Source organism: Astatotilapia calliptera, chromosome 23 (genome assembly GCF_900246225.1).
Source record: "Astatotilapia calliptera chromosome 23, fAstCal1.2, whole genome shotgun sequence".
NCBI classification, from domain to species: domain Eukaryota; kingdom Metazoa; phylum Chordata; class Actinopteri; order Cichliformes; family Cichlidae; genus Astatotilapia; species Astatotilapia calliptera.
In genome coordinates this window covers 17,982,473-18,005,820 of record NC_039323.1, presented here as the reverse complement: position 1 = coordinate 18,005,820, position 23,348 = coordinate 17,982,473, and the positions used below count along the sequence as shown (strand labels likewise).

General features: G+C 40.2%; 1 protein-coding gene across 1 annotated transcript; it reads left to right on the top strand.

Annotated features, from left to right (window-relative positions):
* The first annotated feature begins 788 nt into the window (after positions 1 to 788).
* Positions 789 to 23,348, top strand: LOC113016249 (hydroperoxide isomerase ALOXE3-like). The gene is made up of 14 exons (XM_026158943.1): positions 789 to 935; positions 1,026 to 1,224; positions 1,384 to 1,468; positions 1,709 to 1,831; positions 1,926 to 2,029; positions 7,726 to 7,892; positions 8,023 to 8,166; positions 9,766 to 9,969; positions 10,864 to 10,950; positions 11,061 to 11,230; positions 18,830 to 18,951; positions 20,234 to 20,330; positions 22,776 to 22,950; positions 23,066 to 23,348. The coding sequence occupies exons 1-14, from the start codon at positions 789 to 791 to the stop codon at positions 23,243 to 23,245; spliced, it is 2,004 nt and encodes a 667-aa protein (XP_026014728.1). The 3' UTR covers positions 23,246 to 23,348.

The window sequence follows — 23,348 nt, the reverse complement described above, 5'->3', positions numbered from 1 at the left end:
AGAAGCTGTTCAACTTGAAATCTGTCTCAGGTTTGAATGAGATAAAATGGCTCAATAAATTAAGACTTTCACTGTTGTTCAGCTACATTCACAAGTGCAGTTACCATATTGAACATCCCAAGTTGTTCAGAAATGTCTCTTGGAGCCATAATGAACTCAATAAGAAGAGGAAGTCAGGCATTTGGATTTTACAGAATAAAATTAATACGATTTAATAATTTTTCAGGATTTTTACTTATCAAACTCCTTCTGGAACATCAATATTTCAAAATACAGATCAACGTAAAGATGAAGGGAATAAAAACTAACTTAAATGAAAGGGACCTCTAACAGGACTCAGGAAGGAGCAGCCATCTGCAGCAACCAGTGGAGAGATGAGAGGGGAAGAAGGAGAGAAAAGAGACAAGGATAAAATGCATAATTCATTCTAATTTAATAAAACAGTCCTTGACGATAATTCCCTTCTAACTCTGTAGTAGTTTTTGCAGGTTCTGCCGGTTCATACTTTTGTGATCAGCAATGACTGATGCAGCTTACTGAGCAGTCCTATAAAACATAAAGATATTAGCGGTGACTTTTTTCATATCAACATTTCTTCAGAGGATGTTCTTGGTCTCATTTGCTGAGATAAGGCAGATTATTTATGAAACTATTTCAATCTGCAATAATTGGACTGCAACTTATGATGGAATAAAGTACTAATTTGAATTAAATGTTCGGTCAAATGATGCTGAGAATGGTTATTAAAATTCTCTCTTCATCTGGGTTTTTCTACTTTAAGGGTGACAATGATTAACTATGAAGTGACCGTGTTCACTGGCAATCTGGCCTTGGCCTCCACTTTCAATAACGTCTACATTACACTGGTCGGGACAGATGGAGAGAGCAAACGCATTGATCTCACAAGCTGGAAACCATCTTTCTTCAGAGGGCAAGTGAGTCTGAAACCCCTCTGCATATTAAAACTATTTAAAACTACATGTGATGTGGATCTTTTGTTTTTATTTTTGTTTTGTTTTTTCCAGGTATCTCATTTTATTGTGTCCTGCCCCAAATCCCTTGGAAAGCTGGTGATGATAAAGTTAGACAAACAGAAAAGGTTTCTCCAAGACTCTTGGTATCCTGCCAAGGTGGAAGTGAAATCCCCTAAAAACAAAACCTACCACTTCCCCATCTACCACTGGATTACTGACAGTGAGGTCTATTGCTTCAGAGAGGGGACAGGTTTGTGGAAATGTGCTTGTCTTATTTATACGTTTCAATGACACCCAAAAAGATAACCAATAAAGAGGCAATAAAGGTGATCAAGCAAAACTGCAATGATACTGTATTTTAAAAGATGATAATATACTATTTTTTATCTTTTTCAAATCTTTTATGAAGCTCTCAGAATCTTTGATGACAGCAACAGTCATCTTGGTGGGTGCAGTCGGCAGCAGGAACTTAAGCAGAGACAGAAAGTCTTTTGGTAAGAAATTAGAGTATTTTTACATTTTGCATCTTAACATTAAGTTGCCTGAAATCAAAATTTGGTGTATATTAATGACATATGGAAACAAATAAATATCACATAAAATCCACCAGGATTTATAAAAAATATCATGTAAAATTTAAGTGTGTTAGGTTTATATATAATCTTCATTGAGACTGCAGATACATTGGTAATTAGGCTCTCCACTCACCACTCTGTTATCGCTATCGTGCCCAGCTGGGATGTATATGCACAGGGGATACCGCACTGCATTAAGGGAAACAGCATTCAGTCTCTGCCCTATGATGTCCATTTTTCCTTGACCAAGACAGCAGAGATGAAATACACTGCAGTCACAGGGTGAAGTATTCATGTCCTGTTACACATCTCTTTTTATCTCTACACATCTAATGAAATTATAAGCATCATAATAAGTAATGTTTTTCTTTTCTAGACTGGTAGAGTTGGAACTGATTGAAATGGCTGAGTTAAAGAAAAACTGGACTCACATAGATGATATTAGTCATCTTTTATGCGCTCATCGAACTCAAGTAACAGGTAACAAATCATCAGAAGTTCATTCACTCAAACATTGCTCATACTTCACGATGTTATATAATAATAATAATAATAATAATAATAATAATAATAATAATAATAATAATAATAATAATAATAAATTTTATTTATGAGCGCCTTTCAAGTCACCCAAGGACACTTTACAATAGGATAAAACACTTAGTAAAACAGTTGCAGAATAAGAACAATAAAATAAAAGCACAAGATGAAATTAACAAACAGTGGATTCACAGTGAATATTCAGATTTGGACAGATGAGTTTTGAGTTGGGATTTAAACTGGGGGAGAGAACCAATGTTTCTTATTTCTGGGGGCAGAGAGTTCCACAGCCTGGGAGCAGAGCAGCTGAAAGCTCTGCTTCCCATGGTGGTGAGGCGGAAGGAAGATACAGTAAGCTGGATAGAAGAAGAAGAACGAAGTGAACGGGCAGAACAGGTGGTGGTTAACAGGTCAGAAAGGTAAGGATGAGCGAGGTTATGAATGACCTTGAAGGTGAGCAGAAGAAGTTTGAAAATTATCCGGAATTTCACAGGCAGCCAGTGAAGTTCCTGAAGAACAGGGGTGATGTGCTGGTAAGAGGGGGTTCTGGTGATAATGCGAGCAGCAGAGTTCTGAACCAGTTGAAGCTTATGGAGGGATTTTTGGAGGAGACCATGCAAAAGAGAATTGCAGTAGTCAATACGGGAGGTAACAAGACTGTGGACAAGAATGGACGTAGACTAGGTGGAAAGAGAAGGAAGCAATCTGTTAATGTTACGTAGATGGAAGTAGGCAGAACGGGTGAGATTATTGATGTGAGATTTATAGGAAAGTGAACTGTCTAGGATGACACCAAGGCTCTTAACCTGAGTAGAATGGAAAACTGTGGAGTTATCGATGGTAAGTGAGAAATGGTTTGCCTTCAAAAGGTTGGATTTGGTGCCAATAAGGAGGATATCAGTTTTATCCTCATTGAGCTTTAGAAAATTAGAGGTACACCAGGATTTTAACTCGGATAGACACTCTGTAAGGGAAGAAGGTGGGAGGGAGGAATCAGGTTTGCAAGAGAGATATAACTGGGTGTCATCAGCAAAACAGTGAAACTGAAGATCAAATTTGCGGAGGATGGTACCTAGAGGGAGGATGTATATTATAAAGAGAAGAGGGCCTAAAACTGAGCCTTGGGGTACACCAGAGGTGACGGGGAATAGACGAGAGCGGAATGATCTTAGTTGAATAAACTGGGAACGGTCGAGGAGACATGATTGAAACCAGGCGAGGGGTGTGTCAGAGATGCCGAGAGAGGAAAGTCTGCTTAGAAGGACAGAGTGAGAAATGGTGTCAAAGGCTGAGCTCAGATCTAAAAGGACGAGAATGGTGAGAAGACCAGAGTCAGCTCCGATTAGAAGATCGTTAGTGACTTTAAGTAGAGCAGTTTCGGTACTGTGACATGAGCGAAAACCAGATTGAAATCTCTCGTAGATGTTATTATTAACCAGGTGTAAATGAAGTTGAGCTGCAACCACTTTTTCGAGTATCTTAGAAATGAAGGGTAGATTGGAAATCGGACGGAGGTTGTTAAAGTTGTTAGGATCTAAAGAAGGTTTTTTCAGTATAGGAGTGACTAGAGCAGTCTTCAATAAGGAGGGAACAATACCGGTGGTGTGAGAAGAGTGAATGATAGCAGAAATGAGTGGGAGTAAAGAAGAGAGGCAGGATTTCACAAGCCCTGTGGGCATGGGGTCAACATAACATGTGGCAGGCTTTGATTTACATATGAACTCGGAAATATCAGATAAATCAGGAAGATGAAAAGTGGAAAACGGCTCAAAAAGGAGAAAAGGTTCTGGAGAGGGCGTAGACACAACATTTGATCTGAGTTGCTGGTGGATGTTATTGATTTTCGTAGTCCTGAACAGCATCAAGGAGTTGCAGGTTTCAGAGGAATAGAAGTGTGGTGGTAAAGCGTTGGGGGGTTGAATTAGTTTGTTGAGAACTGAAAACAGAGTCCTTGTATTACCCTCATAAGAACTGATAATACCAGAGTAGAAGCTTTGTTTGGCCTTGTTAATGGAGTCTTTATACTGAAGTACGTGGTATTTATAGATTTCTGAATCAACAGTTAAACCAGATTTCTTATATTTACGCTCTATCTGCCGAGCTTTGGCCTTCAGTGCTCGGAGGTCAGAGGTAAACCAGAGAGCAGAGCGAGCGAAGGAAACAGAGTGGGTTTTTACAGGAGCCAGAGAATCAAGGACAGTGCATAGACAATTATTATAATATAACAACAAATCATAAGGAGTAGAATAGAAGTCCGGAATCTGAACATTGTCCAAACTGGTAGTGAGAATGTCCATATCAATGTTCTTGATGTTGCGGAACAAGATGAGACGGGTTGGCTTGGTAGAAGAGCAGCAGAGAGTGAGGTTAAATGAAAGGAGGAAGTGGTCAGTTATGGGGATTTCAGTAGCAGAAAGATTCAAGGGAGTAAGACCAGAACAGCAGACCAAGTCCAGGGTGTGTCCTTTAGAGTGAGTGGGAAAGTCGATAAATTGTTTAAATTCAGAGCCTTCGAGACAGAAGGAAAAGTCTCTGGTGAGCAGAAGGTCATTATTGTCCATGTGAATGTTGAAATCTCCCACCAAGATCACATTTGGGGAGAGAGATGAAAGATGGGTTAGTAGATTAGCAAAGTCACTGAGGAAGACAGGGTTAGGTTTGGGGGGGCGGTATACAGTAGATATGATAGTGGGAATGGGTCCAGTCAGCTCACATGCAAGGACCTCTAGAGAACTAAAGGTATCAACGTTAACTGGCAGGACTTTCAAGTGCTGGCGAAAAAGGATTGCGAGACCACCCCCACAACCTGAGCAGCGGGGTTTAGAAAAGTAAACAAACCCCAGAGGAGCAGATTCTTTTAGCTGAGAAAAGTCATCAGGTTGTTGCCAGGTTTCAGTTAAGCAGAAAAAGTCAAACTTACGGTCAGATAGGAGGTCTTGGGTGAGAGGTCCCTTACTTGTCAATGAACGAATGTTTAGAAGACCGAAGTTGAGTGGAGTATCTTCTTTTTTGCTAATCGCGGTGGGCGCCCTGGGCAGGTGGGCTAGAGATCGATGGTTAACAGCCCGATCAGGGTTCCTGCGAGGGCGGCGAGTAGCAGACCAGAACGATTTAGTTCCATTGGAGTTATGGAAAATCCTGCGGGACCCGCGATGGATGTATCTCCGGCGAGGCTGGAAAGTGATGCCGGGTGGTAGTGGAGCTCCGCCGGCGACGGGAGCGATAGCTGCCCGCGAAGGCGCAGGAGCTCAGCGGCTGTATAGCGGAGCAGTCCAGCCGTAGGATGGTAGACGAGCATCAGGAGAATCCAAAATAGTGCCGACCAGCTCAGGAACATCTTGGTCCACATCTTCGATTATGTGGAGGAAAAGGAGCCAAGCCGGCCGGAGCAACGAACAGGTAGGCTAAAATAGCTCAAACAGTTACGCTAGTGCAGCTCACTGAGAAGAAGACGTGAGAACACATTCAGCTGAAATAACAGAAGTTGAGGACAAGCGTTGCAAGTCAATCCCTGGCAGAGATCGATCTGGTCCTGAGTATGAATGTTCCTGTTCATTCAAATCTGAATCCAAATAATCCAATTAATCCAAATAAATCCAAATAATCGAAAAATGTACCGGTGAGTACACCGGAAATCAAATATATTCAACTACACTTAAAAACAAGAATGGTTTCTAGTCTGTTTCTTGTGTTGATTTTTGGACTCTTAGTCAATGTATGTCAGTTTCCTGTTTATTATTCTAGTGTTTGAACGTTTTGATCATTTTTAGTCTTTTTCAGTTGTGCTTTTATCATACAAGTAAATCTGAGCATTAGTTCTTGTTGTATTTTTTGACTTCCTGTTCACAGTTCAGTTTAAAATGAGCTTTGAGTACAAACCTAGATTGCTCTACTGTTAAAATATTAGTTTTGAATTCCTTATTTGTATAGCCTGAGAAATGAATAACCTCACAGGACACAATTACTGGGGTTCTTAATGTGCAGTCTTTTGTTTTCGGTGAAGACAGAATAATCAAAAATGGACCAGAGAAATAAAAGAGGTAAAATAAATGAAATATATACAAAGAAGAAATATGGCAGTGGCCTCTGGATTCCACAGCAATATTTCAGCTCACCTGGATACTGGAGAACACATATGATATCACAACTTATCCCCTACACACAGAAAATAGCCGCCCTAAGGTGCACGTGCAGGTCCTTTGCATCATTGATTTCTTGCCAATGATATCACCTTTTTGTAAAAAACAGTAATTCCCAAGATGCATTTTTTCCAAGTTTTGGTAAAACTGCAGTAAACTCTTAAGCACTGCCCCCTGGTGACCAAAATATGCAATGACACAAATCACCAAAATGAAAAAATTAAAGTGCACACTACATGCAGAAAACAGGAAACTGTGTAAACAATGAAATTAAACTACTCAATAACATTTTTGTTTTAACATAAATATAAACAAAGAACATGCATTCAAAGAAATTTTTAGAGCTCTTTTTTCACCTTAAACTGATATTTTTTTAAACTAAAGTAGAAAATATTATTATCTGTATACTTGTACACTTGGCTACATTTGTATTAAACCACAGTTTATTGTTTGAGTTTGTAATCTTTTGAGTGTTCAGCTCCCTCAGTGTGTTATTATCCGCCCCTCCTCTGCCTTCTGTTCATCCTCAGACTCTTCATGTTTATTTTATTCTGTACTTGATGTTTGGCCATCTGAATTCAGGTTTGGGTTGTTCCTTTTTTTTTATTTTGTTTTCATTTGTGTCCAACATCAGTTTGACTTCCTGCATATGCTTTGTGTTAGTTTTCACTTGTTATGTGTGTTTATGTGTGTGCTTGTGCATAAATAGGCCTGACCTCCCTGTAGACTTTGCTGGATCATCTGCTGTTAATCCTCTGTGCGTTTCTTTGCATGTGATTTTGAAGTTACCTCTATCTTCATCTTAGTGCAGTGATCTGTGCAATCCATCCTTTTCTGACTGTGAACTATGGTTTCAGAGTTGGAAGTTCCAATTCTGAGCCCAACCCCTTTGTACTAAGCTGTAGACCACCCCAGTGCAACTTAGTGTTTGTTGCAGCTAGAAGTTTTTTAACAACAGACAAAGGTTTTTGGAGATCAAAAAACTTCCTTCAGGGAAATCCCCAATTGTCCCTGTGTCATCGGAGATTTCTGGGCACTATGTTGTCTTTAGGTAGGATCAAAAAGTTGATTCTGTTCATCTGGACGTAGCGTTTTCAGTGGGAGAAATGTTTCATCACCCATCCAAGTGACTTCTTCAGGCTCAGCTGACTGCAGATTTCCACAAACTTATAAACAGTACTTTTGCACCGCGACTGTTCATTAAGTGGTCATGACAATTTGCATAGTAATGATCATGATCAAGGAACTGAGTCAGCCAATTGTTCATTCAGTGGTGCTAGTTTCAGTTATTGTGCAAATGTACTGTTTAGTTGGGGAAACCTGCAGTCAGCTGAGACTGAAGAAGTTATTTTGATGAGTGGTTAAACGTTTCTCCCACTGAAAACGCTATGAACAGATGAACAGAATCAACCTTTTGGGGATGATATAGCATGCATCAAGACTCTTTAGGTGGTGATTCCTGTATTCCAAAATCAAGTAAAAAATATTATTTTCCAGACTTTGTTCATAAACATTGGAAGGAAGACTCTTTATTTGGCTATCAGTTTCTCAATGGTGTCAACCCCATGTTGATCCGATGCTGTAAAGCACTCCCAAAGAACTTTCCTGTCACTGGTGACATGGTCTCTCTCCATGGTCGGGGAAGTCTGGCAGACGAAATGATGGTAAGTGTTTAATTCTCTTGAACTAATGATGACTGGCTGATCTTACTGGTACATTCACTTCATAATTGTAATATTCAAACTGCATGCATGACATAAAATCATCAGTAATGCTTTCTGGAATTCCAAACAGAAGGGCAACATCTTCCTGTGTGACTACAAGCTTCTGGATGGAGTGCAACCAAACACCATCAACAAAAAGAAGCAGTATCTGATGGCTCCTCTTATTCTGCTTCAGAAAACCCCTGATAATAAGCTGATGCCAATTGCTATTCAGGTGAGATCAACACTCAATAATACTAATGCTTGACAAAGTTGACAAAGTCAAAGGGTGCATCTTTCATCATCTTACAGTGCTGTGATTCCATTCCCCAACTCCCTGAACAGCAATCATGGCTGTAATTCAGTGGTCACGACACTTTGCATATTAATGATCAAGAAACTGACCTCGCAGCCCATCGTTAGTCAGTGGTGCTAGTTTCAGTCATTGTGCAAATGTACTGTTTATAAAGTTGGGGAAACCTGCAGTGACTGAAGAAGTCACTTGGATGAGTGATGAAATGTTTTTTCAGACCTGAATGATTTAGCATGCATCAAGAGGGCACACTTTCTTCTTAAGATGCAAAAAAAACCCATAAAAGGCAAAGCAAAAAAGAACACAAATGGATTTCTAAAAAGAAACAGAACACACGGCAGAAAACTAAACAGCAGCAATGTTTGTAGCATTATTGAAATTGGGCTAGCTGGCATATAATGGTTTGCTACGTGGTGGCTACCTATAGACCTATGGTTAGAAAAATATAAACAATAGCACATTGACGATGGAGGATGAGCATCAGCCCCCCCCCCCCCCCCCCCCCCCCAAAAAAAAAAAACAACAAAAAAAACAAAACAAAAAAAGACAATGTGAGGGTCCCCGATTTCCCTGCTGGGAGAAGATACTGAACATTGCCTAAATTTGAGTCAAGAGAACATCTGAGATTATCCATGCCCAATCCAAGGTTAGCCAGTAATATCTAACTACTACATATTTTGGATGACTCACTATGAGAAATTGAAAAATTGCTGATCCTGAGCTCTGACTCTTCTCTGAAGCATTCAGATATTTGGTGTATTGGTAAACTGTTAGCCCATTGACTGTAGTTACATCATAAGGTTTTAAAAACTGAGCTTGAACATGTGCTGCATATAAATGATGCTAATAAAAAACCAGAGAGGTTGCCAATTACCCCAATGATGAGGCTTCATTATATTAAATAAAACAAGATACAAAGTGTTACAGCACATTAAAAAGAGCAGCCTGAATGAATGCATTAAGACCTTGGGCCCAGAAGTAGGGAAACTTACAGAATCAAGGGGATAAACACCACATCTTACTGAGACACATATTTCTGAGAATATAAGCATCCGCAGGAAGTTTCTACAAAAGCATGAGCAGAATCAATCAGCTACAGTGTAACCAATACAGACTGAGGAAGCAGCGGCGTAAACATGACTCCTACCTGTGACAGCTACGGAAGCCACATGAGCAGAGACCTGGATGTATAGGGCAACAGGTAAGTAAGAGAGGGATGCTCAGATAGCAGCTATTTATAATGTGACTGCATAATTTAATTGGCCATCAAAAAAGCAATCAGCAATACATTATTAAACGAAAAATTAATTCTGCTAAACTCAAACAGTATGGGATGAGTTTAACTATATGCCAAGCGTCCGGAGCGGGACACAGACAAAAACACTTAACCCTCTGAGTCAAGACCCAGGAACATGACAAAACTCACCTAAATAAGTAACCAAAATATGGTTATTCATCAAATAATGAGGATAATAGATCAAATGCAATGAATTAAAAGCATATCTCTTCCTTCTTCTTCAGCTAAAGCAGAAACCAGCAAAGGACAACCCAATCTTCCTTCCTACTGATTCTGAGTATGACTGGTTGATGGCCAAAATCTTTGTGAGAAGTGCAGATTTCAACTTCTATGAAGTCAGTGTTCACCTGCTACGCACACACCTGCTGGCTGAGGTTTTTACAGTCTCACTGCTGCGTAACCTGCCCATGGTGCATCCACTGTACAAGGTAACTGAGGCTAAACAGTCTAAGTCTTTTGTGCCTTGGAGTTGAATATAGCACTAACTAGTGCCAGTCAATTTCTCAAAAAGGAAAAGATGTGGAAAGTCAATGCAGCAGCACTAATGTAGTGTCCAGTTCCTCTGGCTCATCACTTCTCCATCACTCTGCTTAACAGTTAGTACAAGGTCTTTGTGCTGACAATGCACAGCACCACATTTGACAAAATGTGGTGCTGTGCATTGTCATCAAACATCTTTACTTTAGTCTCATTTGTCCAAAGAACATTATAAAAATAACTCAAGTTGAGAAAAAAAAATCAGGAACTCTCAAACAGCCAGAGGGAGAACACAAGGCACCAGAGACAAAAGACCACCAAAATAAAATGGGAAAAAACCGAATGCATGAACAGAAACATAGACTTGAAACAAAAACAGAAAGGTAAACAAACACTGAGACGAGAGTGACTTCACAAGAATGCACAAGGAACACGGGAGGCATTATAACAGAAATATGAGATCGAATATAAACAAAACTAAGACCTGGATAACAAAACTGAGAAGTCCAGAGAAAACAAACAGGAAACACAGAGCTGTAATAAAGGACTGAACTAAAAAGAATTGCGACTATACTGAGACCAGAATCCTAAAACAAAGATAATCCAAAATACAATGCTTAAACAAAATTCAAAAACATCTCTCAAAACCTCTTGGCTTTGTGCATTTCATCAGCAGCAACTGGGTGCCACTGGCCCTCTTATTAAGAGGTAACAGTGTAGTAAGAATTTCACAAGACTGCATAGAAACCTGTTTAAAAATTCTTTTTCACATGACTGCGTTGAAATCATCAAATAAGCAAGGAAAAAGTAATTTTCTTACTAATAAATTTCTCCCTTTCTGCCAGCTTCTGATGCCTCACACTCGCTACACACTTCAGATTAACGTCTTAGCTCGGCAACTTCTAATATCTAAGACGGGAGTTTTGACTCGGGTACGAAAAGACCAACACACTGAACAGACCAAAACCTAAACAACATTTTCTTTTTTACTATTGTGTACAGTATTTGCTTCTCACTTGTATTTGTTGTATCTGTTCTCTAGTATGCAGCTTCTGGTGGAAAGGGTGTAATCACAATCCTGCAGAAATCGTTATCCTCCCTGACCTACAGCTCCCTCTGTATCCCAGATGATATTGCAGAACGTGGGCTGAAAGATGTACCAAATTTCTACTACAGGGATGATGGATTGAAGCTTTGGGAAATCATCTTCAGGTTCTCTAATTCTCCCTCTGAGTGCTTACTCGGGTCAACTTTATTTTTAGCGTTTTCCATTAGGTGGTATACCAGATACTTTGTTTAGTACCTACTCGGCTGGCGTTCCAAGCAACCTGAGTTGATCTAAAAATGTGACATCAGTAGACTGCAAAAATCAAAACTTCCATATTTGAAACCTGGAAATGAGGGAAAGGGCAACACAAAACCCAACACCGTGGTTTCCTCAGTCTGACAAAAAGAAAAGTCAGAGGGGCAGTATACCATCGCCTTGACATCCTCCATTGCTTTGTTTGTGTTGAATACATATTACATAATGGGAGCTTCTGCCACATTGCTCAACCGCCCCCACCCCCCACCCCCCCACCCCCCCACCCATCCACCCACACACTGTACTCATTTGCAAAGGAAAATGACCAAGACAGAGTAGAATCAAGTCGGTAAAAGGGGAAAAGAGGTATTAGTCTAACTATCAGGTTAGGCCTAATTGGTCAGTTTGTGGAGCAGTGGGGAAAAACTCAATTTTTTTTCAAATAAAAAGCCTTATCAGGATGCTCATGTGTTAAATTTGGGTCAAACAGTTTATTACAGTATGGTGGTAAATATAGAGCTATGTCTAGAAATATATGGAGTGTAACAACATTTTTATAATATTGTCTTACTACACCACAGCAATGGATTTTAAATCAGTCCATCAAGATGTGCAGACTTTCAGCTTTAACTCTAGGGGTTAAGCACAAAGTATTGAACTAGCTGTTTATACATATTTTATACATGTTTAAACATAGTAACTTGTTGTCAGGGGCTTAAAATTAATTTGAATAACTTAATTTTAAACACAGGTGCAGATTTTAATGCTTGGGTCCATTGCTGCCAATGACTGCCTGAAGATGAAAAGCCATGGAGATCACCAAATGCTACGCTTTCTCCTTGAGATGCTCAGGCCTTTACCACAGTCATCTTTAGTTGCTTCTTGTTTGTAGGTCTGTCTACATTCACTTTTGTCTTCAGTAACTAAAAAAGCATGCGCTGTTGGCTTAGGATCAGGTGAAGGCTGTGGTTAAGGAAGAAAATCTAATTTCTTTAGCTTAAAATAGTTCTGGGTTTCTTTTGTGATTATCTATTTACACTGTGAAACTGTCTGATCAGTTTTGCAGCATTTAGCTAAATCTGAGCAGCAAGCACAGCTTTATACATTTCCCAACTCATTCTGGTACTTCTATCAGCAGTCTTATCATAAATACTAGTGCTCTGGTTCGGTTGGCACCAAGGTTATTATTGTTAACGAATACTAACGAAATAACAAAAACTAGAAGTGAAAAAACATTTTCGTTAATGGAAATAAAACTAAAAACGAGACTTTGCGAAAAAAAGGAAAACTAACTAAAACTGTAATGAGTGTTCACAAAACGAACTAAAATTAATTGAATTTATAGCAAAAATGTGTTTAGTTTTCATTGATGTGTGTGTGTCATACAATAGTCAAGGGTGAAAATGAAGTTTAGTTTCCAGGTTTTTCTCTTGCTGTGTCTCATTATGCCAGCAGGTGGCAAGTACGTTAGTCAAATCGTCTGTGTTGCTGCTCCGTCCACGCGCAGAATCATGTCAGGAAAAGTCAGGAGAAAGCGCAGAGGTCCAATTTGGGATTACTTTGAATATGACTGTGTTTTGGATAAAGCAAGTGTCTTGTAGTGGAAAGCGACAAATTATGAGTAGGGATGGGTACCGGTGTTCTGACATAAACGGTAGTAACCAGACCGAAAAGCAGCGCACATTTCGGTGCTTTATTTCGGTGCTTTTTTTTCCTGAGCTGTGATACACTTCTAGCCAATCATTTTACGTTTCCGAGGATAGTAGGTGGGCCAGTTACGTACGTTCCTTTAGAGCAGAGCTACAGATTAAAAATGCCCAAGGCGAAGCGGTCAAAAGTCTGGCTGTACTTCACAGCAAAATATGCAAACTCAGCAGCCTGCAACAAGTGCTTTAAGGTGATACTGTGATACTGTCAAAGGAGGTAACACCTCAAATCCGATGAAACACCTGGCGACGCATAGCATTTTTTTTAAAAGCCCAGAAATGTGCCGTATTTGATAGCTTGCTACGAGACCTCACACCGAGCACATCTACTGCGGGTGGGTTGCCTGTTATGCAACATCCCCCAAAAACACGAAGAGGAGAGTCCTGGTCCCTAGTCCTGCCAGTGTAGCAGAAATGATGAGGATGATGATGATGATGGCAGCAGCAGCCGTTCTTCTCTGCGTGAGTAGCTTAATGTTGTTCGTGTGTAATTTACGTTGAGTAGGCTAACCACGTTATTACATTAATGCATGTAAGGTGAACTAGCAAACATCATCATAGCTACATGCGGCTGTCCTCTTGTTTGATGGCAGATACTCCCTTCACCCTGGCCAAAAAGGCTAAAATGACCAAAGAAAAAGTGGAAAACAGTTAAACATGAGAGGTTTTTGGACAAAGTTTGTGTTTTTTCCATTGTTTAAGCACTGCTTCCAGCCAAGAGTGATGCCATATATGCCCCATAGCTGCAGAAAAGGCTAACATTGTTATCTTTTTACAAAAAACAGCTGAACATGAGAGGTTTTTGGACCAATTTTGTGTTCTCCATTCTTTAAGCACCGGTTTGAGCACCGTTTGAGCACCGGCACCGTTTAAAAAGTACCGATTTGGCACCGGTATCGGATAAAACCTAAACAATACCCATCCCTAATTATGAGGGACATTTCTATAAGGAAAAAAATCCCACAATCCTTAAACTGCACTTGAAAAGCTCGCACAAGAAGGCTAACCTAGCTTACCTTGAGAAGGTAAGGGAGCACACTCAACCCTAATCCCCAGAAACAGAATCTAACCCCAGGCCAGGCAGTGTGATGCATCCCGAGACAACAGGACGGGGATATCTACACAACTGTGTGAGCCTTCAAGAAGTTTATCAATTCACTTGAACCAAAATATGAACACCCGGTGCTGCAAGAGTTAATAGTCTCATTCGGGCTAAGATATACCTTTTATAGTTCAAATCAAATCAAATCACTTTTATTGTCACATCACATGTGCAGGTACATTGGTACAGCACATGTGAGTGAAATTCTTGTGTGCGAGCTTCACAAGCAACAGAGTTGTGCAAAATACAATAATATAAACAAGTTGCCTGGTATCAATGGTTGTTCATCTGCCCTAATTTATTTATTAATTTATTTAAAGAACCCATAGGTGGGACAGACAGGCGACCTGTCCAGGGTGCAGGGTATGGTAGCTGGAATAGCAACATACCCAAGGATAAGCAGAAGAGCATGACTGATATGATGAAACTGGGATTTTGTTTCACTTAATTATTGCAAACACAGCTAAAACTATAACTGAAACTAATCAAAACTAAACTGAAACTAAGGATTAAAAAAAAAAACGAATCTAGCAAACAATTGGTAAAAACTAATTAAAACTGATATAAAATTGAAAATCTGAAGTCAAAACTAAATAAAATTAAAAACTAATGAAAATTGCAAAACTATTAAAACCCTGGTTGGCACCCATAAATGCCCATGCTACAACGCTGTCAATCAATCAATCAATCAATCAATCAATCAATCAATCAATCAATCAATCAATCAATCAATCAAGGCTTTATTCGCCACGTGCAGAGTTCAGCTGAGACAGTGTCCTTCGCCCTGTTAGGCTAAGTAAACAGTCTTCCAGCCAGCCCAGGTGGCCTTGCGTGGACTGGGAAGGAACAGTCTAAACACAGTCATTATCAGGGTGTTTTTGTTTGGCTCCAGCCTTGAGACTGCAGCTGGCGCCGAAAGGGTATCCGCATGAAGTGATGGTGTTTTTTACTTTAGTGCGAACAACTCATATGAATTTCAAAGCTGTTCTAAGAGTCCAACACTGGTCTCTCAATCTCCCGTTGGAGAGCCATGAGCTTCTCTATGATGTTATCAAACTTGCTCTCCTTGATGTTGTCATTCTTGTGCTCAAAGAGCCAATTCTGAGAACTCACGACCACAGTGAGCTTCTTCAAGATGTAATCCAGTTTGCACTCAGAGATCTTATTGTGAGTATTCACGGCAGCCGTAAGCTTCTCCAAGATCTTATCCATGCTGCACTCAATGAGCCCATTTTGAGAAACTCACACCTCTTCCCATCGTTTCAATCCCAGCCTGCAGCCTTGTGGGGGTTTGAACAACCGGTTCCGCTTTCTTAATTCTTCGATAAGTCAGGGCCAAACCAGCTCCGATCAGCAAGAACCCTGTTATCATGGTTCCGAATAGGTAGATATCTTCAGCACTCAGGCGCACCCAAGCCCAAACTTCTCATTGAGAAAGGGGTGTCAATTGCATTTAGGGACCAGTTGATCAAATCCATGATTCCACTTTTAGGTTTTAGAGAACAGACTGTGAGAGAGTGTTCCAGGGAAAAGTAATACAAAAAACACGAGACTAGACAAGGACATAAGAGGCTAAGCAGGGAAACTAAGGGAGAGGAGGAGAGGAGAAAAGTGCGACCGCCTTCGTCAAGAGCAAGAGCAGAAAATGTTTGGCAGATGCTTTGGATCAAGAACCGTTCCATTCCTTCTCTGAAGGCCATCTTGTAGTCTAATGCCCTGCTTTCTGATCACCAGCCTCTTCCTTGGCCACTGCATGGAGTATGCCTCAACAGCTGGTTCCTGCTTTTTCCTGCCTTGTTGTCGCTGGCCACCATGATAAACTGCCCCACTCCACCCACTGGCTTTTAGACCACCTGTGAAGCCTCTGCAACTAGCCATTGCCAAACCTCTGGAGGGGTCCAGTCTCCTTGACCGTCACTAGCCCCCTATCAAGCCACAGGAGGGGTTCCATCTTCTCTTCTGGTCTCTTGTCTCGAGGCCATCCACAAGGACTGTGTCTATTATTGCAAGCCTCTAGTGTGGCTTCCCCACCTTAGCTGGTCTCCTTCTCAACCTCCAGAGAGGTTCTCCTTTGCTACTCCTCCTTAAGGCCAGTCCCCAGAACTGTCTCTCACATTATTCCTCCTCCAGACCGTCCATTTGGGACTGCATTCAGACTCAATCTCCCATTGTGTTTTTTATTTGTGGCTGTGTAACTGGATGTAGAGCAACATTTTGGAAAAAAAAGAAAAATAGAACTCAAATCTATTTGTTGTGGTTGAGAATGGGTTCACTGGCATGCATTAAAAAATCCCTCAGGAGATTCTGATACACTTTTTATTACATTTTTTAAATCAAGAAGAAGATAGATGAGCAAGTATGGTTATTGAAGTTATAATTAGAAAACTAATTTCTTTCTATCCTTCTAGAGAAGTGGTTCTTAACCTTGTTGGAGGTATCAAACCCCACCAGTTTTGTATGTGCATTCACCGAACCCCTCTTTAGTGAAAAATAAAATCTGATTTTTTTTTTCAAATTCAAGACATAGATGTGTTTTTTTACTGGTGCACACAATGATCCGTGCATGAACATCACCTTGTTCAAAGAACAATACCAACACAATGAACAAACTTACAACAAATTACATACCTGCAAATCAGTGTGACTTCTGCTGTTGCCTTTGAGAGACCAGTTCAGATATGCGTGGCTTTACCTTGGCAAGTGCCAGTCTCATGTCATTTTCACAGCAAAGTCTGTTCCTTTTCTTTGTTTTTATGTCCAGCATCCTCGAAAAGGATTACTCGCAAAGATATGTTGTAACAAATGGCATAAAAAAATCCAGGGCTTACTTAGCAATAACTGGATACTTGTCCATTTGTCGACACCAAAACTTTGAGAGCGTTGTTGTTCTGAAGAGTTGCTGTTGAACCTGGCTCTGCTGAAATTTAATGATTTCGTCAAGGTATTTATCATTGACATCTGCTGTCTAATCAGCAAAAGTGAATGGCTGTCTCACCCATGCTGGATATGACTCTCTCGTAGGAAAATATCTGTCGAGAGACATTGCAAGCTCATCTAAGTGCGTTGCAATAGTTTGCTTCAGTTCCGTGAATACAGAAATATCTCCGATTCCAGACACATCTTCGATCTTACTTACACAGTTGTCCAGAAGGGGGAAGTTTGCGAAGTTGTTGTTCTCTGTTCGTCGTTTCCATAACGGTAGCTTTTTTTGAAAAGCTAATCCGGCTTAGATTAGCAACGTCTGTGCTCTCATCGAGTTGATGGCTGAATTTTGCTGGGCTTGAAATCAGATCTGCGAATACTTGAGCCAAGATGTCTTTACTCATGTCTTCTATTCTGTTGCTGATGGTGTCATTTGAAAGAGGAATTTGGAATCATTTACCTTCGGCCGCTGTTCAGAGTATCAGATTCGACATCTTTAATGCAGCTGGTTTCACGAGTGTTTCACCAATGGTGTGTGGCTTGCCCTGCTTTGCGATCAGGTAAGCAACTTCGTACGATGCTGTGAGGATCGGTTTGTTAACAGATACAAAATTCAAGAGCAGGCAGAGTGGGCCTTTCATCGAATCTGTCTCTCTTCATCCTTGAATTCAGCAAGTGTTGTGTTCTTGTATTCAATGTCTCCTTGCAGCTTCAAGAAGTGTTCCTTTAGTTTTGCTGGTGCGAGACTAGAGTTGTTCAACTTGGCGTTGCAAATCATGCAGAGAGGACGCTCACTCCCATCACGTTCCGTGATACATGTGAATCCATATTGTACATATTCGTCCAACCACTTTCTTCTTTTTCCCGACATAGTTAGTATGGATTAAAATATTACCAAAAAAATCACACGAACTACTACCACGACAGTCACACGTTGACTACTGCGCGCTAAATTCCGCCAAGCAGTGTAGCATGATCATCTGCAGCCAGTGATGGCCAAAAGGGGCCGTGTCATCACAAATTTACATGATAATTCGGGTGTGTCCGGACCCCGCAGTGGAGGCTCTGCCGAAGCCCTGAGACCGACTCACCGAACCCCTATGGTTCGATCGAACCCAGGTTAAGAACCACTGTTCTAGAGTTAAGGGAGTTTGATAAACAGGAATAGCCAGGCTGTTTTTCAGGCCTGTGGCAGCACCAAAACAACTGCTCCAAAATAGATGACAATTAAATCATTGGAGTCTAAAACGCCCTGAGTAACCTTTTCAGACCTCCAAAAAATAGTTAGAGTCCTTTCACACTACCATTGATCAATGGCAATGTCACTTTACTTCTTAATGATCATGAAAGTGACCTGACAGCCCCCAACACATGTGATAGTCAGTGGTACAAGTTTCGGTCACTATGCACAATTATTGTTTGGATGAGTGACAGAGTGATTCTCCCACTAAAAACGTCACAAGAAGATGATCAGAATCAGCTTCACGAGGGTTCTTATAAGACTTTTGTTTTTAGGTTAAGGTTAGGGTCTAGTAGACTTGAGGTACTCCCATGGCTTGGTTTTCTTGAAAACAACCTTAAAAAATTCATACCCTGCCTCCTTTACTGTCATCCATTACTATGTAGAAAATAAAAGTTTTCATATAAAAAAGATCCAAAGGTTGGGGAAAAAATAGCACATTTTATACACATTAACAAATTTTATGGTCTAGTGTGTTTAAGAAATCTGTATTTAAATTGGGATTGTGCTTCATTGCTTATGGCTCTATATTTCAAAGGTTTGTGAAAGAAATTCTCACCTCCTACTACAAGACTGATGCTGAAGTCCAGAAAGACTCTGAACTGCAGAAGTGGATTCAGGACATTTATGAACATGGATTCCTTTCACAAGCAAGCACAGGTGAGCTTTATTTTGGACTTACTCTGCTCATTTAAAGCTCTGTGATTTTAGATTTTAACTCTACTAGAATTTAAATGCCTGATTTGCAGTTCAAATATATAGATCCAAGTCGTTTGGTCCATGATCTATTCGAGTTCACAGGTTATTGTAATACCTACCAAAAAAATAACATCAAAGTACAGAAGCAAAGTTATAGCTTTTTTTCTGTCATTCACTGGCTATAATGCACAAACTAATGAGAAATAAAATCCTGTAAATCAATTTAGGACAACTGGTTCTCATTCACCAACTATTATTGACCACTAAGATATACTTTGTCAATGGTGTGGCCCAAGTTTTTGACCAGCTCTAAACTATCTTACATTTTTATACCATAACTAAACTTAATGATGGCATTTATGTTTCAGTGGTAAAGGGGTGCAAGAATGCATTCATTTTCTGAACATCACAGTCCAAACTAGAACTTTTATCAGTACAGATTTTAGTGAATGTGAAAAACTGCCTGTAAAAATGACAAGAAGATGACCTTGACATTGAGCAGAATTTGGGTGAAAACCCAACGTGATTTACGGTCCCACAAATGTGTCCGTCTGCGTACATGTTTCAGTTTAGAAACCACTGCAAATAAGCTCCCATGCAGTCAACCAAAATCCCATAAGCAGTTTGCTGAGCATGAATGGCCATGGTCAAATTCTGATTGGTTCACAAGGGGCTGGGAAACAGAAGGGGGAGACAGCAGAAATGTAGAAGAAAAATCAAAGACTAAAAATATAGAATGAACAATACAGACACTGGCTGTGGTGGAAACATTTTTTTTAACATTTTGATCCACTTCAGCATTTTGTATGTCATAACTTCACTTGTCTCTTCCACTGGCTAAAAAGATCAACAACAGCAAAATCAGGAGTACCCTACTTCCTTGAAAACAACAGGTAGATGCAGGTAGATGGGCAGTCTGTTACTGCCTGTGGATTACCTTTGTGCTACTCCCACTTTAGCATTAAAAAAGTGTAAGTAGTGTTTAGTTTAGTAGTGATCCCTACTATTGGACACTTTACCCCATCCTAAAAAATGTGTGAATCTGAGCATTTAGAGCAGTTTTAAAGTTTTTGGCATATTTGGACTACCTATATATTATATACACTGACCAAAGCATGATGTGAGACTTTATTATGATAATAGAACTTTATGTGCACCTACAATATTGTAATTTTGATACAACTTTACTTTGGTTTCCCCAGTGTATTGAAGTAATGCCATTTCTTTTTGTTCTGATCATCAGGAATTCCACAGAAATTCAGCACTGTGGATGAGATGGTCAAGTTCGTCACCATGGTGATCTTCACTTGCTCTGCCCAGCACTCAGCTGTCAATCTGGGCAAGTGAAACCTTCTAACATCATTTAATTTCATTTATTTAGGTTGTAATAGTTTAAGGCCATGCAAGAACCTTCAAGACCTTAAAGTGGTAAGATTAACCACCTTACAATATATCAGAAATAAACTACAATCACTTTTACAAATTTCAATTGCTAAGCCCCAAAAGGTTGATTCTGTTCATCTGGACGTAAAGTTTTCAGTGGAGAAACGTCACTACTCCAAGTGACTTCAGTCTCAGCTACCTGAACACATCCTGGACAGGGAGGAACACAGGGAGTCAAGGAGGCCATTTACACAAGAACGGAAAAAACATCTCTGAATCGAGAAGGAGGCCTAAGGGTACATCTTTCACCGCCTTACAATGCTGTGATTGAAGCCATTCCCCAACTCTCATTAAATAGTGCTCATGGCCATTGATCAATGGTCTTAGATCAGTGGGGCTTTGAAAAGTTGCCTTTGATCAAAGGTCATGACAGTTTGCATATTCATGATAAACGAACTGACCTCACATCCCTTTCAGTTGCACTAGTGTCAGTAATTGCGTAAAGGTTGGGGGAAACCTGCAGTCAGCTGAGACTGAAGAAGTCACTTGGATGAGTGACGAAATGTTTCTTCCACTGAAAATGCTACATCTAGATGAACAGAATCAACCTCAATTTACTTACCTGGATGATATAGCATTATTCAAGACATTAAAGGCAAAGGAGCATTGTTTAGTTAGCAAAATAAATTATTGCCAACTCCATGAATACTTTTCTCTCAATTTGGGAAAACACTTCAGTTAACAAGTGTTCCTTTGTTAGTGGCAGGATAATTTATAAAGGTAAGTATACTTAAGTCCTAAGAGAATATTAATTTTAGAGTCTGGCTTGACTGATGATCTCAGGTCCATCTTGCTTTTCACATTAAATTTTTAGTGATGGCTGAAGCTCAGGTGGTAGAGCAGGCTCCGTACTAGTTGGAATTTTGGTGGTTCAAACCCTGTCGAGTTCGAGTTTGTATGCCAAATATCCTTGGGCAAGATGCTAACCCTAAGTAACTCTATGATGCATCCAGTGGAGTGTGAATGTTAGAAAGCACTTATGGAGACATAGGAAAATGTGCTTGAGTCTCCAGGAGAGTAGCAAGTGCTACATAAGAACCAGTGCCCACTCACATCCTGGGCCATTTGACCTAAGGCTATGTCCACACGAATGCGTTTTCAAACGAAAATGCATCGTTTTCCAGACTGAGCCGGCATTTTCCTCAAGGAAAAACACAGTGTTTTGGAAACGCTCTCGAAAATGGGATACATTTTCAAACTGGAGGTGTCCTGTCGCAGTGTGGGCGCTGGAAAACGCAGACTTTCTAAAACGATGACGCATTTTAGTCATGTGATGCAGTCATGTGACCAATTGAACAAAGGGCATTATACAGCAGTTGTTTTGATTGCTCTCAATTTTAACAGCCCTATTAAAGATTAATATCAGTATTTACATGCTCCAGATAGCTTTTTCTTCAAATTGTTTAATTCTCACTCGCTTTTGTGCTTTGAATATAGGCGTTTTTGGCCATTTCAATGTGGATGCACAACTCTTTTGAAAACTACTGAAAACGGTAGTGTGGACACAGAGCGTTTGCTATATGTGGAAGGAAATCGTAACCTAGGACAAGCTGATGGCATAAAATGTAAGCACAACTCCTCCGGTTTCATATGCAAAAAAAAATTTTGCGGTAGCTTACGTGTTTCCAGTTCTACAGGGATTTAAAATAGTTAAGGCAAAATGGAGCGTGCCCACTCTGACCAATTTAAGATGGTTAAAGTGTCTGGGAAGGAATCTCAAAATTGGATTATAGATGGCAGACAGTTGGTGTCATAAACCACCACCTCTGTTCAAGGATGATCATCCACAGTGGACAAGGATGAATTCTTTCATTACTCATCTGTCTTCTCTGTCCAAAATGCGAACATTGGCATCCTCAAAAGAGTGACCTTTGTTGTTCAGATGCAGAGGAACATCTTGAACGTCTTGCCTGTCGACGTGACTCTTCTATGTTGTCCCATGTGTTTATGAAGTGGCTGTAGAGATCAAAAGAGTTAGGGTTGATGGTATTCACATTTTGGACAGAGAAGACAGAGATGGTTTGAAAGAGGAGTGAAAGAAGCCATCAATGTCCACTGAATGACCAATAAACAGGGGTGGTGTTGGCTACCTACAATGCAATCTTGAGATCCCTTTCTAGTCCAGTCACCTTCATTCAAGCTCTTAAAGATCTCTTCATCAAATATTTCTAGTTTTTGGGTCAGCAATTTAAGGATGCACTCTTTTCCTTCATGTTTGTCCTTAATCAAGTTAGAGCCTAATGTGTATTACACCCCTTGACTCTCCAGGCTTGACCAAACACCAATATCACACTGCTATGTGCTTCAGAGCCTATTAATGACCTTTCCTTTACTCCTTCAATGCAGTACGACTTTGGGGCCTGGATGCCCAATAGTCCTGTCACCTTGCAGCTTCCCCCACCAACTAAAAAGGGGAAAGCAAGTGAAAAAAGCATGATAGATACATTCCCCAATATTCAAACAACAGTTCATGGCATGGCCGTCATGTGGCTACTCAGCAAGCAGTCCTCTGACTCTGTAAGTGTTCAAGTTATGTAATGTACATCAAAATGTCAAATTCAAAAGTCATACAACTATGCATTTTGAGTGGAAGAAGCAAAACATGCCAGTGATCTCATATCTATCTCATCAGATCTTTCTTGGCCAGTACCCAGAGGAGCATTTCACTGAGGAGGTTCCCTGCCAAAAAATAAAGGATTTCCAAGTAGAGCTCAAAAGGCTGAGTGCAGAGATCAAAGCCAGAAACTCAGTGTTGGACCTGCCATACACATACTTGGATCCTGACGTGACTGAAAACAGTGTGTCCATTTGAATATTAGAAGGCAGCTTCTCTTCCTTTAGTTCAGTAACAAAAACAGAAAAGAAAGTGAAGTTTGAGCTCTGCCTGAAACTCATTCTATTGATTTAACTTTAGT

Excerpts from the sequence above, each read along its gene's own strand:
- LOC113016249 (XM_026158943.1), top strand. The coding sequence starts at position 789 with ATGATTAACTATGAAGTGACCGTGTTCACTGGCAATCTGGCCTTGGCC. Across the intron at positions 1,832-1,925 it reads AAATACACTGCAGTCACAGG|ACTGGTAGAGTTGGAACTGA; the intron begins GTGAAGTATTCA and ends TTTCTTTTCTAG. Across the intron at positions 18,952-20,233 it reads CCTTTCACAAGCAAGCACAG|GAATTCCACAGAAATTCAGC; the intron begins GTGAGCTTTATT and ends TCTGATCATCAG.